A 16,685-nucleotide genomic window follows, 5' to 3' on the forward strand; every position below is an offset into this window, starting at 1 on the left:
TCAAAGCTCTCTTCACTGAGTTCCCTGTGCTGTTGCCATCATTCTCTTTCCTTCCTCATTCTCTCTTTTGTTCTCCCTGTCTACGGCCTTTCTTGCCTCTCATTGAAGACCTAATATTATTTCTTTCTTTTACAAGCAAGCACACTGCTCCTTCTTGCTCTCATTTCCCTTTTGGGCTGCTCATCTGTAACACCATAAGAACCAGTCATTGTGGGAGAGAAAACAGCCACTATGGAAACTACTGATGCCAAGACAGAAGCTCATCCTGAGGCACCACCACTGATGTTTTAGGAGCAGGGTGAAGTTTCTTACCTACCTTTATTTGTGCCAGGCATCATGGGTAATCTAGGTGTCACTATACTATACAACAGCTTACTGCTGATAGAATTGGAAGAAGCTGCAAGAAGAATCCCTTGAGGAACAGAAAGGGTTTAAGAGATGCACACATCCCACAGGCTGCTACTTTTAAACTATTTATAGCTTAATTATATTTCAAATTATTATTATTGTTACTAATAATATGACAATAAAAATAAAAATGATAAACAAGCTTGTGAGCCTCATTTTGTAAGGGGAAAGACATAGTGATCATCTTTGATAAAACCATGATCTGGGCCCCAACAGGCAGCACTCGCGCTCGCTCTCTCGCTCATGACCTTCCTAAACTGTAGGGCTACACACATCTAACAGGTCAGGTTAGTTTTACATGTTATTCAATTTATATCTGAAAAAAAAATTCCAGATATAAATGTGTCTGCAGAAAGGTCAGTATTTTCTAACAGGATCCAGTATTTAATTAATAAATAAATAAATAAATAAAAATAAAAAAGCATCCTTAGCTACAATTTTGAAAATAAAAGCTATTATGCATAGAAGCATTTTATTCAGGTAGAAAGGGTTTGTTGTGTGTACTTTGGGTGTTCTTTTTTTAGATATGCATATGATTTGAATTAGTACATGATCAGATTACAGAAGATAGACATGTTTTCAGCATCTTTATAGAAGAGGCTAAGCAGAGCTGGGCCCAAACTAAATTAATGGTAGTCCAGCTTTCAGATTAAGTTTGGAGGATCATATAGAATGGAACCTGCATCTAAACAAATCCATGAGTGCAGAATGAATATCTGACCGAAGAGGTTCTCCAAAACTAACAGCAACACTGAACCCATTTTTCCACCTCTAATACTAGATAGAGATTTCCTAAAAAAAAAAGGGCATGTGCATCATGCAAGTCACAGAAGATAAGAAATTTCTCTCAAAATCCACTCTTTTCACAATACTCAAAAAATGTACTTTCAACAAAGAACAGGCCATAAGACAAAAATGAGCAAATTCTAAAACTAGGAAGTAATATGAGTAACATAACACACAGATGCCACAGCAAGAAAATTCAAGGCCATATCTGCCATTTCATCCTCATACTTTCCATTATGCCTATTAGTTTGGACACCAGAGTCTGAAAGTGTGCACTGCAGTATCCAAGCACAATGGGAAACACTTAAAATGGATTTATTTTGAAACCCTTTGCATTCTTTATTACTTTGCCTTTGCAAGAGAGTCTGAGCTAATGGACTGCTTGTTGTCCCTGCAACCAATCTTATTTTCAAGACCAATTCCATACAAAAGTCCCATCTAGCAAATTATCAAAATAAGATGTTACTAATTTGACACAGACGATGCCAAATGACTCAATAACTAGTTTGTAGAGTTACATCATAATAGTTACTGAATAAGAACCTACTGCTGAAAGAGGTTCTCAGCTTCAATTGATATGTCATTTCAAGGAGAGTTCAGCACCTTGCAGCACTGGATATTAAAGTAACTATTGGGTCACAAGCATGCTGTGTGAAATGCAACAACCCACAGTTTACCATTATTTTTGTAGGACAGGATAGGATAGGGATTTTATGCATTATAAAGCTTTACATTGGTTCTTTCTATTTCATTCTCACTGCACTTCACCTGGATATTAAACTCCTACTGTCAGTCACATTACTAATCAGTACTCCTCCCAGAAAAGGAAAGACAAACGTTTTACATAGTTATGTTCCAGGCCCCAGGCTTCAAAGCCATTGTAAACAACTGACTGCAGGAGTTCTAGTAACATCATCACCTGATACCAGACATGACTGCACAAGCCCTTGCGATTTGCCAAAAATTTATTCTCATACATAAATTCCCATATTTTTGTGCTCCATTTTCTTTTTTAAAAACACAGCCTATTTACAAAACAGCTGAAAGATTTTTAATAACTGTTTAAAGAGGGATGTAAAAATAAAACGCACCAGTAAAAATAGTCAGGTTATTTACTTCCCTATGACAATACAAAAACCTCATCTCTTATGATGGACCTTCAGGGTTCTAAACTGAAAAAAAAAAATACAGCACATTTCTGATGCTGGAAAAAGATGCAATTATCTTTAGACTGTTTTCAGAGTTATATATTGTTTTGGCTGAGAGATACAATTCTGGTCAAGTTTTTCACAACATTATGAAAGCACCAGTATAGTGAAGACCACCCGTCTCCCACATTCCATGCTTGTAACAATGAGGTGGCTGCAGGGCTCCCCTACTACAGAATTTGACCATACCTTCATGGGTAGGTTCAGGGTCAGGCGTAAGTGAGATGTCATCCAGCTCGCGCAGGCAGAGCCATTCTCCATCCATTGACACTCGGAATTTGCAAAGATAGATGGTCTCCATGGCAGCCTGCGTGATCTTGTCTGTGGTGGGGGTTGGCATATCACTTTGAGGCGTCAGAGCAGACATGATGACTCAGCTGGTACAACAACAACAAAAAAAGGACTAGAAAGAAAAGCTTTCCAAATGGGGGAAAAAAAAAAAAAAAAGAAATACCTTGCTGTTTAAGAGCAATTTGCTCAGGATGACACAAACTGCCCTTGTCTTTTCATATATACAAACACACACACACACACACAGAGCAAGGCAAAAAATGATGCTCCTCTTCTTGTCTGTCTCCTCCTCCTTTCTCTCTGCCAATTCTCTTTCTTCAGCTGTGCTAGAGGCAATGAATCCTAAGCATCCAGAGAAATCTTGCCCTCTGCATCAAAAACGACAAGGAAAAAAAAAAAAAAAGGAAAGCTTCCTTTTTAGGTTTCCAAATCAAAATGAGGAAAAAAAACAACCACCCCAAAACAAACAAATAGATCTCCAGAAGTGCTGAATCAAAGTGCCAGCCTTTCTCCCCCAGATGAGCCAGAATACCGAGTGCTAATAGGATTGGTTGTGCGCAGTAGGCAGGGTGTTGACCAAAATGGCTGACTAATGAACTGAACTGAAAATTCAGACTCATGTGACCAGCTGCACTGAGTGTAGGGTGAGCAATTCCCAGGATGCTTTATAGATGCTGATGTAGAGAGAGCAAATTAGGCTGATATTGGTATCATCATCCATAGCCTCTTTTCATCAGACTATGCTAGTCAATCTGTGATCAGGCATAACACAATGCACATGTTTCTTTTCAGTCTGGCTTAAGCTAGAAACCAGCAAGGAATATCAATGCAATGACTACAAAGAGAGATTTGTACTCTTTTCACAGGCCTAGCTGCTTCTACATAAATTAAATAGAAGATCCGCATTTTTAGACTGAGTGTGCAAGTTACAGTTTAAATATCATATCCAGGCACCTGCAACTTTCTCAAAAACTACCTTTAGAACTAAAATTTCCCCATGAAAAAAAAAAAAATTACATGGATTTATCCTTTCAGATAAGCCTAACTTCTTTTTGAATTTTTAAAGCTTTATTAAACAAATTTTAAAAACAAATGGTGAAAGTGCAAAGGCATGTAACCCTCTCAATGGCAAAGCATAAAACATTTATCAGCAGGGATAGAGGATTTCTGTTCGCAATGGAAAAATACGGTAAAACACAGATTTTCTCATTAAGGAGAAAAACCTGGATTTTCTCTTTTAAGGAGAAAACTGCAGGTTAAGGGTGATTTCATCTTGCAGACTGGCAGAGTTCCAGCCTGCAAAGGTCTGGGGGGGGAGTGGGAGGAGGGTAGTCAGGCAGGGGGCATCATGTGCACATACACAAGCACATGGCTGCCAAGCAGTCTAAAGAGTAGCTCCCACAGGTAAGTCAGGGGGATGGGATTGGGGGCCCCCATACTGAGCGGGGTAGTTAGGCAGGGTTGGAGCTGCTACCCAGGGTGCATGGGGCTTGGTGTCCAGGGCCACGTGAGTGGGCAGGGAGCACCTCACCATAGTGATGCTTGGCTCGCAGCAGGAGTACCGAGCTTCCTCAGCTGGCCCTGCTCTGCCCTGCTGCACCAGGTCCTGCCTGCTGGGCTGCAGAGGCCCCAGGGGGAGGACAGCAGGGGGACCCTGAGCCCACAGCAGACAGCCCTCTCCCCACCCCACCCCACCAAAGGGCTCTATTCCAGCAGTGCTGCCAGTGGGGGAGGGGGTGCCAGGCTCTACGCTCTGCTCCACTGTAGCAGTCACTGCCTCCCACAGATAACAGCCGGGGCTTGGGTGCCGGTGGTAAGGACAGGGGGCTGTAGACCCAGGTCCCTTGTCCCACAGCCCTCACAGCTGGGGGCCCCCTCCGACGCAGCTGGGGGGGGTGAGGGGCAATGGCATGGGGAGGGCTCCAGCATATCTGGGCTGCTCAGCACCACAAAGCGGGGGGGAGAGCCACAGCTGGACCTATGTCCTTGTGAGCAAAGTGGGCAGGGGGAGCTCTGATTTTCCATGATAAAAAAACAAAAATCAAACTCCAGAAATTTACAGGTATTTACAATTTATTTTATTACTAGCTGAAACCCATAAAATATCTGCAATTAAATTTTTTACTGCAAAAGTATTTCTGTAAATACAGGATTTTTACTTATCCTTTGACCAAACACTTTAATGGAATCAAAACTTCTTGTCCTCAAAAAGGCTACATAAAGCTGTCCATGTGTAAACACAGGTTTAGGAATATAACTCTTTATTTTGTCACAAGTCTGACCTTGTGACTTGTTTATAGTCATAGAATAAAATGCCCATTGTACACATGAGAAAGTTGCTCCTTTTAGTGGTTTAATGGCCCTTTTTAATGATTTACTTGTGTAACTGTATACATGTTTGGCAGCATGTTATGATTACATAACAGTGTACACGTTTGGTGGTGTATTTTAATTTACATGACTTTTTACATAGCAAACTAAAACACATCCCATGTATTTTAGGTGTGCTATGTAATAAATTCCAGCGATATTCTTTACGTGTAAAAGGGCCCTATCCTGAGAAGGCAGCAGGGACAGTGCACAGGATGCTAGAAGCCTGCACGTGCTGAGGAAAGCTCAGGTTTGGTGGGCTTCCAGTGCCCCATGCATCATCCCTGCTGCCTTCTCCAGCTGCCAGCACACCTAGCCACCCTCCTGGGGCAGCCAGCCCATTTCCAGGCAGTCCCAACAGTGGGAAGGCAGCAAGGACAGTGCATGGGGCTCTGGAAGCTTGCCAAGGCCGAGTTTCCCTGAGCATGCCCGAGCTTCCAGCGCCCTGTGCACCGTTGGACCTGGCAGGTGTTGTCCACAAGCTGGGGCTCCACCTATGCAACTAGCACCCCACCAGGGCAGCCCCAGGGGGTGCTGCTGCTGCAAAGGGAAACACCGGGCCTCCTGCAGCTCAGGGACCGTGACACCCAGTGGCAGCTCACGTGGGCAGGCTCTGCCAAAGGGGAAAAAAAAAGTGGAAAGGAACTTGATTTTTTTTTTCCCCCCCTCTCTCACAGCTGGGAAGCAAGCTGCTGGCAGGTCACACAGCCCCTGAGCTGTGGGGGGCCCTGGTGCTTCTCTCCATGGCAGCAGTGTCCCCTGGGCAGCACCCACCCACTGGCACCCTGCCCAGGCAGCCCTAGGGGGTTCTGACACCATGGAGGGAAGCACTGGGGCCCCCCACAGCTCAGAGCAGCTCACCCCCCTGGCCACAGGAGAGACAGGCTCTGCGGGAAAAGAAAAGGATAGGGCTGCTCACAGCTTTTTTTCCCCTGCTTTGGCAGAGCCTGCCTGCTCCATGGTGAGGGGCTCTGGTACTTCATTCTAGCTCTGACTTGCCTGTATATCTGTTTGAAATACCTCAACATCTACAGTGCGCTTATTTTGTCTGTCTGGAGCACTTTGATTTGTTGTTTCGTTAAGCACTGTGATTGGGTGCTGAGACAGAGTGCTCCAGACAGACAAAATAAGCCTATTATTATTATAGATCATGACTGAGGCACTGGTAGGCTTCCAAATTGGTTTAAAACGGTAACAATGAAATCTTAGGGTGGATTTAATTTAAATCAAAAGATTTAAAATCATGATTTTCTACAGAAAGTTTTCTACCAAAAGTAAATTCTTGTTTAATATCCTTTATTCATTTAACTTCTTGAAACTTTCCACTTTTAGAAAAAGGTAAGGGCCTGACTGTGTGTACACAAACTTTCAAAGAGACAAGAGGGCTGATGGGTGGGTAATCAGGTCTGTTAACAGCAGTACATGGAGATGATAGATAACAAGAATGTTATCTCTGCAGACAACAAACTCTCCCCATGCCTGAAGGACTTTTGTGCCAGAAAGCTTACAGAGAACAATTCTTCCAACTATTTAGTTTGCCTAATAAAAGATATCACATCTACCCAAAGAACCTTGTCTGCCTATGATCTCTAGAGGTACAAATCCATTGTTTGAGAACTGAAACTAAGCATCACAGATACTTAATGGGATCTATTAGACTGAGCATGGATTCCTATTGGGTAGAGTGGTTTTCTTTAATCTTTACTAATCTATAGAGGAGCCTCTGGGAAACCCATAAGATTGGGCTAATATAGTCCATGGCCTGTTGTGACCTATTTAGGAAACTTTTAAAAAAAGGTTACATGTATATGACTCAAATAGTATAAAATTAGAAGTTATAAGCCCTATTCTATGATGATATCTTTGATCTTTAACATATCTTAAAATAAAGCTATCTTGATATGTTTATTTTTAAAGCATCTTAAAAATAGAAAAATATGGTTAAAAAAATCTGATTTAAATTAAAAATCCATTAAATCATTGATTTTTATCCACGCTGTAAAACCTCATGTTCAACTGATACATATACACACATATACATAGTGGCGTTTCATTTTAACTGCAGATGCTGGGGTTTTTAAATCAGAGAATTTGCTTTTTTAAAACACAGAAAACCAGAATCCCTGCTTATCAGCAACAAAAAACCCAGCATGTTGAGAGATTGAAACCCCCTCCATCATGAGGCAATATAAGTAGCACTAGCTCTCCATCTTCTACCTTACAAAGTGCTCCCTCAAAGGCCCAGAGCATGACATATGCTGGTGCACATTTTGCTGCAAAGTGAAGCATCCAAATTCAAATGAAACATGTGCCCAGACCAAGAAGCAGAAGAGTTGAGAGAGGGAGTGCACATGTATTACAAAGGCCAAACAGCTATTTAAACATTAAAATTCTCTACCAAAGATCTGTGCAGCAGTGGAAAAGGACTTCTAGAAGCTGTTACCACTGAACACCGTATAAAAATTGACAACTAACTCTCAACTGCTTGGTATGTAAATGGTATCACTGCCTGGCACCTTACATGTAAACTTGACTCTTCATGCCCCAAGTCCTAACAGTCTTCTATACCTCAAATTTTGTGCTTTACTGATATCTCAAAGAATTGAGTGTCTCAAGGTTACAGCTTAACTAGAGGTGCACCGATACTTCAGTCCAATATCAGATTGGCACCAATATAAAGAAAATTGATTCTATTGGAAATCAGCCTGATGTGGCTAATAATTTGGCCAATAAATGGCTGTACGTGCACACAGCCACATCACAGCACGCAGGCAGCAAGCACAGCCTGGCAGCATGAAGAGCTGCATGTAGCTGGTAAGTCTGCTGTGGTAGAAGTGGGTGGGGTGGCAGATCAACACCCCCTGTGGTGGGGGAGGGAGTGGAGTTGTTGTAGGCACTGCCCAGCCGGGGCAGGGTGGGCATGGGACAGAACCACAGCTCATCCAGAGGTCAGCTCCTGCCACTGTGTGCCACTTGTCCAGGAGGGGTGTGCCTCCAGATCTGTGCAGGGTGGCACAGGCTGGCTTTAGCTGTGGGCTGGGGCCCACACTGTGTTATGTTCAGGGCAGGTGGTAGCACTGAAAGAGGGCTATGGGAGGCCTATGGTGAAATCTGGGATGACTACAACCCCCTCCACAGGCCCCCTCCCAGCGCTGCTGCCACCTGCCCCAAACACAGTTCTGCAGCCTGCCTGGCCCACCCAGCACAGATCCCTCCTGGAAAAAACGGCATGAGCAGTGGCAGAAGCCACCCTCCGCTGCCTGCACGAGCCGCACCTCCGTCCCGTGCCCACCACAGCTGGGCAGCGCCTTCCCCTATCCCAACCCCACTCCCATCCTCACCATGGGGCTCACTGATCTGCTCCCCACGCCCCTTCCCTCCCCACTTCCCTTTCACCACAAGAGACTTACCAGCTGCACCCAGCTGTATTGGAAATCAGATCAGTATCAGCTGATATGCCTCCTTAAGAATCGGCTATCAGTATCAGCCCCCCCAAATCTCTATTGGTGCACCCCATGATTAACTATATGACAGAATGTAGCCAGCCACCTAATGGAAATACTGTAACTTTTAGTTTTCATTATAATCATAGAGTTGGGGGGGATAAAACAATTTACAGCAGTTATTTTTAACAAAGGCAAGGGGAACCAGTCACTCTGATACAAGACAGGAGCATGGAAATGGTTTAGTTAGAATATTTATGCAGTGTCCTTTAAAGTTATAAACAAATTATAAAAACACAGGCAAGTTAAAAATTAAATTCAATTTTCTAAAAATCAGCCAACCTCTGAAAGCAACCCAATCCATTCTGACATTACTATTGTAAAAGTTAAAACATTTATCTTCAGAAGATTTAAATTTAGTGCACAGGCATTAAGTATAAACTAGATTCATTTAATAGATTAATATTACTTCCTGTCCTTTTCTCTTGTTCTGTGGGCTTTTTGGCACCTTGTAGCAAAACTTTTTTGTTCTCTAGAGACTACCTCTATTTTTAAAAGCAAGTGTACAAGGAACCTCTTTCCCCATGTCAGACATAGCAGAAAAAAAAAAAATCTACCTAGTCAGACTTCACACCAGTTTTAAGGATGACACTCTACTCCACATAGAATTTTAGTGCAGGGGTCAAAAAGCAGGTTTACTGCCAAAACTGAGTTGCAGCCATTTCCAGGGAAGAGTTTTTTCAGAAGAATATGGCAAAGGGGACTGCAGAGTGAAAAAACAAAGCTTGCCATCTGCAAACTTTATACAGTAAAAGCTCCACTAGCCGTCATTTAAATAACCAGAATATTTTTAAAAATGGAATTTCCAGTTGGTCGGCCAGATTCGGGGAAGGGCGGGGGAAAGCTCACCACCCAAGCTGTTGCTGCTCCATACGCAGACACCACTACATACACCAGAATTTTTCCATAACCAGCAATCCCCTTACCTGGGGGATGCCGGATAACAGAGATTTTACTGTACATTACAATATTATTTTCATTACTCAAGGCTGACAGTGACTGAGGAATTATGAAAGAAACTATACCAATGCCAGGCAAATAGAAAACAGTTAATTGAGATTTAATGAGGATACTATTCACAAACAATCAAGGGTACTAAATAAAATATAAATCACACAGAAGTTCCAGGCAACTGAACAACTCAGTAAAGACTACAAGATAAAGATGTGCGAATGATGAATTTTTCACAGTTCATGGTATAAACTAATAGTTTTCAGAAGTTGTATAAAAAAAAGCTTCCCTTCTGAGCAAGCTGTTCCATAATCATTTACTACACAATTTCTTGCACACTCCCTGAAGCATGTGCATTGTCCACAGACAACCTGTAAGAATAGATGAACCAACAATGAGCCAGGTCCCGTATTTCTAAACAATAATTTGATAAATATCAGTTTTTTGCACCCCAACTCACGCTGTGTTTTTTGCAGACAGACAGAACCATGAATTTTATGTTCTGAATGTGGTGCCCAGTATCTTTCCTTCACCCCCTTTGATGGGATGTAGAAAATAAGGTGACCAGGCTCTGCTCCATGCAACTGCAACCATCCTCAGGCACCTGGTGCTTACTGGTACAGTCAGCAAAACACTTGGAGAAATGGCAGCACACCTGCTCCCAGTTCCAAAGCAAATGGAGCTTCCCCTCCATGCACACACAATCCCTGGAGCCACCTTCCCAGCAATGGACTATCCACAGGCCCTTAGGTAATTAAATCATCACCTCCCTCCCTGAAGAGAACAAGCAAGCAGGATCCAACTCTTTCTAGTGCAGGAAGATGGGCAGGTTGGACTTGCCCCTTCCTTGCAGCTGGCACACCTCCTTCTTACCTACAGCAGTGGCACTTCGAACCCTGAAGGCTAAAAGCAGCTAGGAGAGCATTTACTACTAATGGTGTACCGAAAAAGATTTTTTTGGCCAATACCAACGGCCAATTATTAACCATTATCACCGATCCGATCGCCGATATGCAGCCCAGCAGCTTGGAGAGCAGTGTCCCACTGGTAAGTTTGGGAGGGCGGAAGGGGCGTGGCAGGAGGCAGATTGAGGCCCCACAGGGAGGGAGGGAATGGGGCTGAGGCAGGGGCAGGCATTGCCCAGCCAGGGCAGTGAATGTGAATTTTGGGGGATGCGGGAGGGTGGGCAGCTCCCTGTCACTGGGTGCACCCCCAGGGGAAGTGTGGGAAGCATGTACCCCTCAGATTTGTGCAGAGGCGAAGGCAAGCTGCCTGCTGCAGACTCGGGGCCAGGGGCTGCACTAGTTCCCAGCGGAGAGCCTGGGTAGGGGCTGCGCTCCAAACAAGTGGGGAGGGATGGGGCAGGCAGCGGTAGTGTTGGGAGGGGTGGCTACAGCCCCCCCAAAATTTGCCACAGCACCCCTCCCAGTGCCACAACCACTCGTCTGCCCTGAGTACATCCTTGGCCCAGCCCTACCCTGCCAAAAAGAGGCCCGAGCCCACAGCTGGCAGCCTGCCCTTGCCTGATGAACAAATCTAGGGGACACATATCCCCCATGCTTCCCCCAGTGGAGCTGACCCTTCTCCCAACCACCCTGGACAAGCATCCAACACCCCACACCAAGGTCTCATTCATGACCCTAGCTGGGCAGTGCCTGCCCCTGCCCCTGCCTCAGCCCCACTCCCTCCCACACTGGGCAGGCGGGGGAGTCTTGATATGCCCCCTCCATGCCCCTTCCCTCCCCCACAGACTTATTGGGTGGACACTGCTCTCCAAAATGCCCAGCTGCATTTCTGGATGCATGCCCAGAATGTATTGGTGACACTAAATCAGATACACCAGCCAAAAAAAGCCAATTGCCAATGATGTTAAATTTTCCTTTTATCAGTGCCAGTCCAATATGCGACCAATATATAGGTGCACCTCTAGTATTTACTCAGCTCAGGCAAAAAGAGGGAATTATTATAGTCACAAACACAATAAACCAACTTTATTTCTCTACCAAATGTTCAACATAAAGGTACTTCAGGATTTAGAATGACATATGCAACTGAAAGAGAAAATAAAGAGAAAATGGAAGCTGTCAAGAGCATTACGATCAGCTAAGCACCCATTGCAAGCCAAGAACAATTTTGCTGAACAAAGACTGTGCAATCAGGCCCACAGCACATATTTTCAAATTTTCATGGGATTTATTGCAACTTACATCACTTTAAGTCTTATTCTCTAACCTGTTTCTTTTGCTTATCTTGTATCAGCTGCATCTGTGCCCCAGCAGCAAGTCTCGTGAATGTCTGCCCAAGAGCAGCTCTTATTGACATGAATGGCCTTCACAGTCTCCCTACCTTTATCTCATTTCAAATCTCAAATGAAGATGTACTTTCCTTGGCCCTTACTGTTTCTATAATCTGGGCTACTACATATTTGTATATGTCACAAATTTAAATCGTTTTGTTCTAAGATAAATGCTGGTGTTTTGATTGTTTAGATTAATAGATTATAAGGGGCTGGAAGGGACCTCAGAAGATCATTGGGTCCAGCCGCCTGCACGAGGCAAGAAAGACAACTGAGGTCAGGTGACTCCAACAAGGTGACTGTCCAGTCTCCTCTTGAAGATTTCCAGGGTAGGCGATTGTACCACCTCTGAAAGGAGCTTATTCCACTGCCTGGACACTAACTGTGAAGAAGTTTTTCCTAATGTTGAGCCTGAAATAGTTTTCCAAGAGTTTGTGGCCATTACTCGTTTTCCCTAAGGCTGCCCTGGTGAACAGTTGTTCACCAACTGATGTAGCAGTAAGCAGCTACCAAGTCCCCTTTCACCCTTCTCTTTTTCAGGCTGAAGAGTCCCAGGTCCCTCAGCCTTTCCTCATATAGCTTGCCATGCATGTCTCTGATCATACAGGTAAGCCTTCTCTGGACTCTCTCAAGCTTTACCATGTCCTTGTTGAAGTGTGGTGCCCAGAACTGGACACAGTACTCCAGCTGCGGGTCTCAGCAGTGCTGATTAGAGTGGAAGAATCACTTCCTTGGTTTTGCTGCAGATGCATCCATTGATGCATGCCAGAGTTTTATTTGCTCTCATGTTCATACTGTAGTCTATTGTTACCCCCAGGTCCCTTTCATTCATGATGCTGGTCAGTCTGGCACCACAAAGCCTGTAAGTGTGTAGGGGGTTGTTCGTCCCCAGGTGGAGCACTTTACATCTCTCAACGTTGAACTTCATCTGTTTCCCCAGTCACCCAACTTGCTAGCCTATCTTTAAGCATGACCACACTTCCCCGTAACTAGGTGTCATCTGCAAACTTGGCCAGTGAGCTCTTCACCCCCACAATCCAAATCATTGATAAAGATGTTGAAAAGTACTGGACCAACCCCTATGGGACACCACTGGCCACTTCTCGCCAGGACGACACAGATCTGTTCATTAGGACTCTCTGGATCCTACCCCACAGCTAGCTTCGTATCCACCTGTCTCACAGTTAAGCCCACAACCCACCAATTTTGTCATGATAACATCATGGGTTACTAGATTGAAGGCTTTTTGGAAGTCAAGGTACACATTATCTCTGAATATTTTTATAGCATTTTAAAATACCATAGTCACTGAAGCACTGTCAGCACGTAGCAGGAACAGAACAGAACGAAAACTCAGTCTTTGATACTAGCGTTATGCTACCCATTGGGTTATACCAAACAGAAGCACTAGTTATTCGTAAAATTAAAGCTACTGTATATGTATATAAAAATGCATAAAATCTTCACACTGGAGATGAGTAACAAATGATGCCATACAGCTTCAAAACTGCTGTTTGCAAATAATTAACTCACTTTGTTTTTCCATAAATTTCAGTGTAAATTCAGTTTTAAGGCCTCCCTGTAACCAGCCTCCTCAAGTTTCTCATTCAGCTTGCTTTCAAATGTAAACCACTTATCTTCACTTGGTAAAACAGTATCTTTATTCTTCCCTCTTTATTGGAGAATACAATAGAAATTACTACATCCCCTTGCCATAAGTCTGTGCAAATTTTGAGGAAATATCAAAGGCTACTGATTACCTCAGTTGTCAACAATATGACAATAGCCCAGCGTAAAATTCTTCTTGTGTTAGTATTTCACTGATAGTGAAAGCCTTATAATGGAAACAGGCTGCCATCTCCATTACCAATGACATTTAAGCAAAAAGAAACCATTTTCTTTATTGAATATAATAATTATGATCTTCATACATGACATTTAATGATCAGCTGGGTTAAGGAATATTTATATAGCAACGTTCCTCAACTCTGGTAGCCATATTAACTGCTAAGAAAACCCTACCTGTTAGCTGTACTTAAATCTCTTCTATTTCTTTACTGTTCTGTTGGGAAGGATTAATATTTATAGAAGTGCTTTTGGATCTTGAAGGAACCGTGCTGTATGTGCAAGATACTGAAATAATCTTCCTACTCCTTCATAATTTGTTTTCTTGAATGTTGTGGGTACAGTACTAGCAATCAGAGAACCAAGGGGAACAACAGATGCAAAGAAAGACTTCAGTTGTGGTTATGCAGGAAGAAGGAGCAGATACTGGTTGATACCAGGGCTGTTTCAAGCCATGAAGATAAGAATAAGGGAATTTTTTTTGAAAAAACCCCAGTGAAACAAGATGTGACATCTTGATCACATACAGGCGCCTCCTGTCCCTCCATTAATATCAAAGAAGGTTATCAACTTATTAAAATGCCCCAGAAATGATGACATCCACTACATTGTTCACTTTAATGCTATTCACCACAGCTGCCACCTAGAGATGCTTTAAAAAGTCATTCATGCCCTGAGGCCAAGTAAGCATGCAGGCAAGTAGGGCTAGGCCCTGTACTGAAACATACAATCAGTCTGTTTCTTCAGAGAAAAATTGGAAACACTGACTTATGGTTAATTCCCAAGCAGTGAACCAGGGAGTAACACCCAGCAGCACAATTTGCTCTTGGCTGCTTAAGCAGTGAACAAACAAACAGTGCTGTCAGGGATGCAGGAGCTGAAGAGAAAGATGATGCCGCTGACAACAGTTGATTTACAAGCAAGTTCAACTCAGGAAAAACAGAAAAACATCCAGGGCAGCTTATTTCCTGTTCCCTTCAGTTCCTGGTATAGCACTACATCAGTCTCCCTGTCATTTAACAGAGGTCTTGACATAGGCTGTCACACAAGCAACTGCCACCCTGAAGCACAGAAACACAGGGAACCATTCACTATTATACTAGGTCTCCTCGAAAGACCTTAAGTTTTGCACAGCAGCAGCCATTTACAGCCTAACAGAGCAGAGGGCATTGTCTTAGGAACAGCTGATTATTATTTTTAACTGGCTTGAACTCCCTCTGTGGCCCATTCATTTCCCTACCTCAATTTTCCTACCTGCACAAAAGACCTACCTGACAAGGCTACTGTAAAAGCCTACCTAGTATACACTAAGAAAGCCTTCAACTATGAAGATCTCTGCAGATAACTAACCTGTGCAAGTGTGACCATAACAACCAACCTTTGCTATACACCAGTGTTTCCCAACCTTTTAAGTAGCAAGTACCTCCCTAACTTTGGACAAAGTACCCCAACACTCAATTTTCCAGGGGATTTTATATTTACAGACCAATGTGTGCCATATGTTGGAAGGAGGGCTGTGTATATAAGGCTGTGATATGACAGATGTCTGATCTGGTGTGGATAGGGTTGCCATCTTTTATACTGGGGTGCACAACTCAACTATGTACCTGGGCTAGAGGTGATGTAGGCCAAAGCTAGGAGGGCTGAACCCTGTGCCACGCGAAGCACAGCACGCCAAATTATTACTGGGAAATTTAAAGCGCCGTGTAATACGTGGCACACCAAGTTTTGTGCCATAGCTTTGAGAGGAAAAGAGAGAGTGTACTGGGGTACCTGTGTACCCCCAGGGGTATGCATACCACAGGTTCAGACACTATGCTCTACACCATGAATAACCTGTCCTCTCCCATATTCGGGATGGATGGATAGATAGATAGCATCTTAATACCAAATAAGTTTTCCCAACAATCAATATTTTCACATGACAGAAAAACTCCTTCCCACTCAACTCCACACCAAAGGGATTGCACAAACAGGAGTACCAAGTCTCCAGCCGCATCCAGCAGTTACAAAGAGGTGCTCCAGGGTCCTGGCAGGAGGCAGCCCAAGTTAGCCTGCCCCCGGGACCCCCGCAGCCCTCTCCTCCCGCTGGATAAACCTCCAGGTCTGCCCCAAAGAAAGGGGAAGGAAGAGGCTCACAGCAAGCAGAAGGGGACACGGCTTTCCCCCTGGGCCCCCCGCCCGAGTCCCTTCTCCCAGCTTCAGCCCCCCGGGCGGGTGAAGACACCCTCCGCCCAGAGGTGTTGGGGGCCACCCCCGCGCCCGCGGGCGCCGCTTTCTGGCACTTCATCCAAGGCGCCCGGTCCGGGGGCGGCGGCACAGGCCCCTCCCAGCCCGGCCTGAGGAGCCCACGTCCGTCTCGCCGGGAGCTTTTCCTCTCCGCCGGCTCGGGCCCGGCGGCACATGGCAGGGGCACGGGGCGGGGGCTACTCACGGGTGCCGGCACCGCCGTGGCTCAGCAGCAGCAAGGGCAGGGGCAGAGCGGCGCCGCCGGGCGGGCTCCAGTCACTCAGCGGGGGCGGCAGCGGCGTTGGGCGCGCGGCGGCGGCGCCACAGCCCGGCCCGGGGTACAGGAGGAAGTAGGCGGGGGGCGCCGCCGCCGCCTCCCCCGCAGCCGACGGCCCGGGCCCCGCGTCCGCCTCCGACTCCGCGTCCATGGTCCCACCCGGGCCCGGCCTCGTCCCGGGAACTTGCCCCCGCGGGCAGCCGCCGCCCCGCCCCGGCCGGCCGGCCCCGCCCCGCCCTGGGAAGCGCTCGTGTCAGCCCCTCAGCTGGGGCCTGTGCGGAGGCCGTGTAGGCCGCCCCTCCGCGAGCACTCTCGTTCCCGCTCCTCTGCTCTTTGCAGCCACCTAAGCCCGAGGCAGCGCCGGTTTCCCTTTCCCACCTCAGCCTTCATCGCTTGCAGTACGTTTGTAAAACACGCGAAGGACTCTCGTGTCAGACAACAGCCCCCAGGCATACAACCCTGGGGCCCGCGTCTGCGGCCCCCTTCGCCTCAGGACTAATGCCCTGCCTTGGCTTTCAGCC

General features: G+C 45.4%; 1 protein-coding gene across 6 annotated transcripts in view; it reads right to left on the reverse strand.

The window, feature by feature from the left end:
* The window catches only part of RUFY3 (RUN and FYVE domain containing 3), a 93,424-nt gene extending 77,042 nt beyond the window's left edge, over positions 1-16,382 (reverse strand). For 4 of the 6 annotated variants that reach the window (XM_090031977.1, XM_090031974.1, XM_090031978.1 and 1 more), the window contains exons 1-2: positions 16,093-16,218; positions 2,592-3,061 (exon numbers count right to left, since the gene is read on the reverse strand). In XM_090031977.1, the coding sequence (XP_089888103.1) occupies positions 2,592-2,769 (178 nt within the window). In that variant the 5' untranslated portion in view covers positions 2,770-3,061; positions 16,093-16,218. Of the gene's footprint in view, positions 1-2,591; positions 3,062-16,092 lie in introns of all 6 variants that reach the window. The other 2 variants (XM_090031975.1, XM_090031976.1) reach the window with 2 other exon arrangements.
* Between the last annotated feature and the right edge of the window lie 303 nt (positions 16,383-16,685).

This window comes from Crocodylus siamensis, chromosome 2 (assembly GCF_052110815.1).
Source record: "Crocodylus siamensis isolate JL-2025a chromosome 2, ASM5211081v1, whole genome shotgun sequence".
NCBI lineage: Eukaryota > Metazoa > Chordata > Crocodylia > Crocodylidae > Crocodylus > Crocodylus siamensis.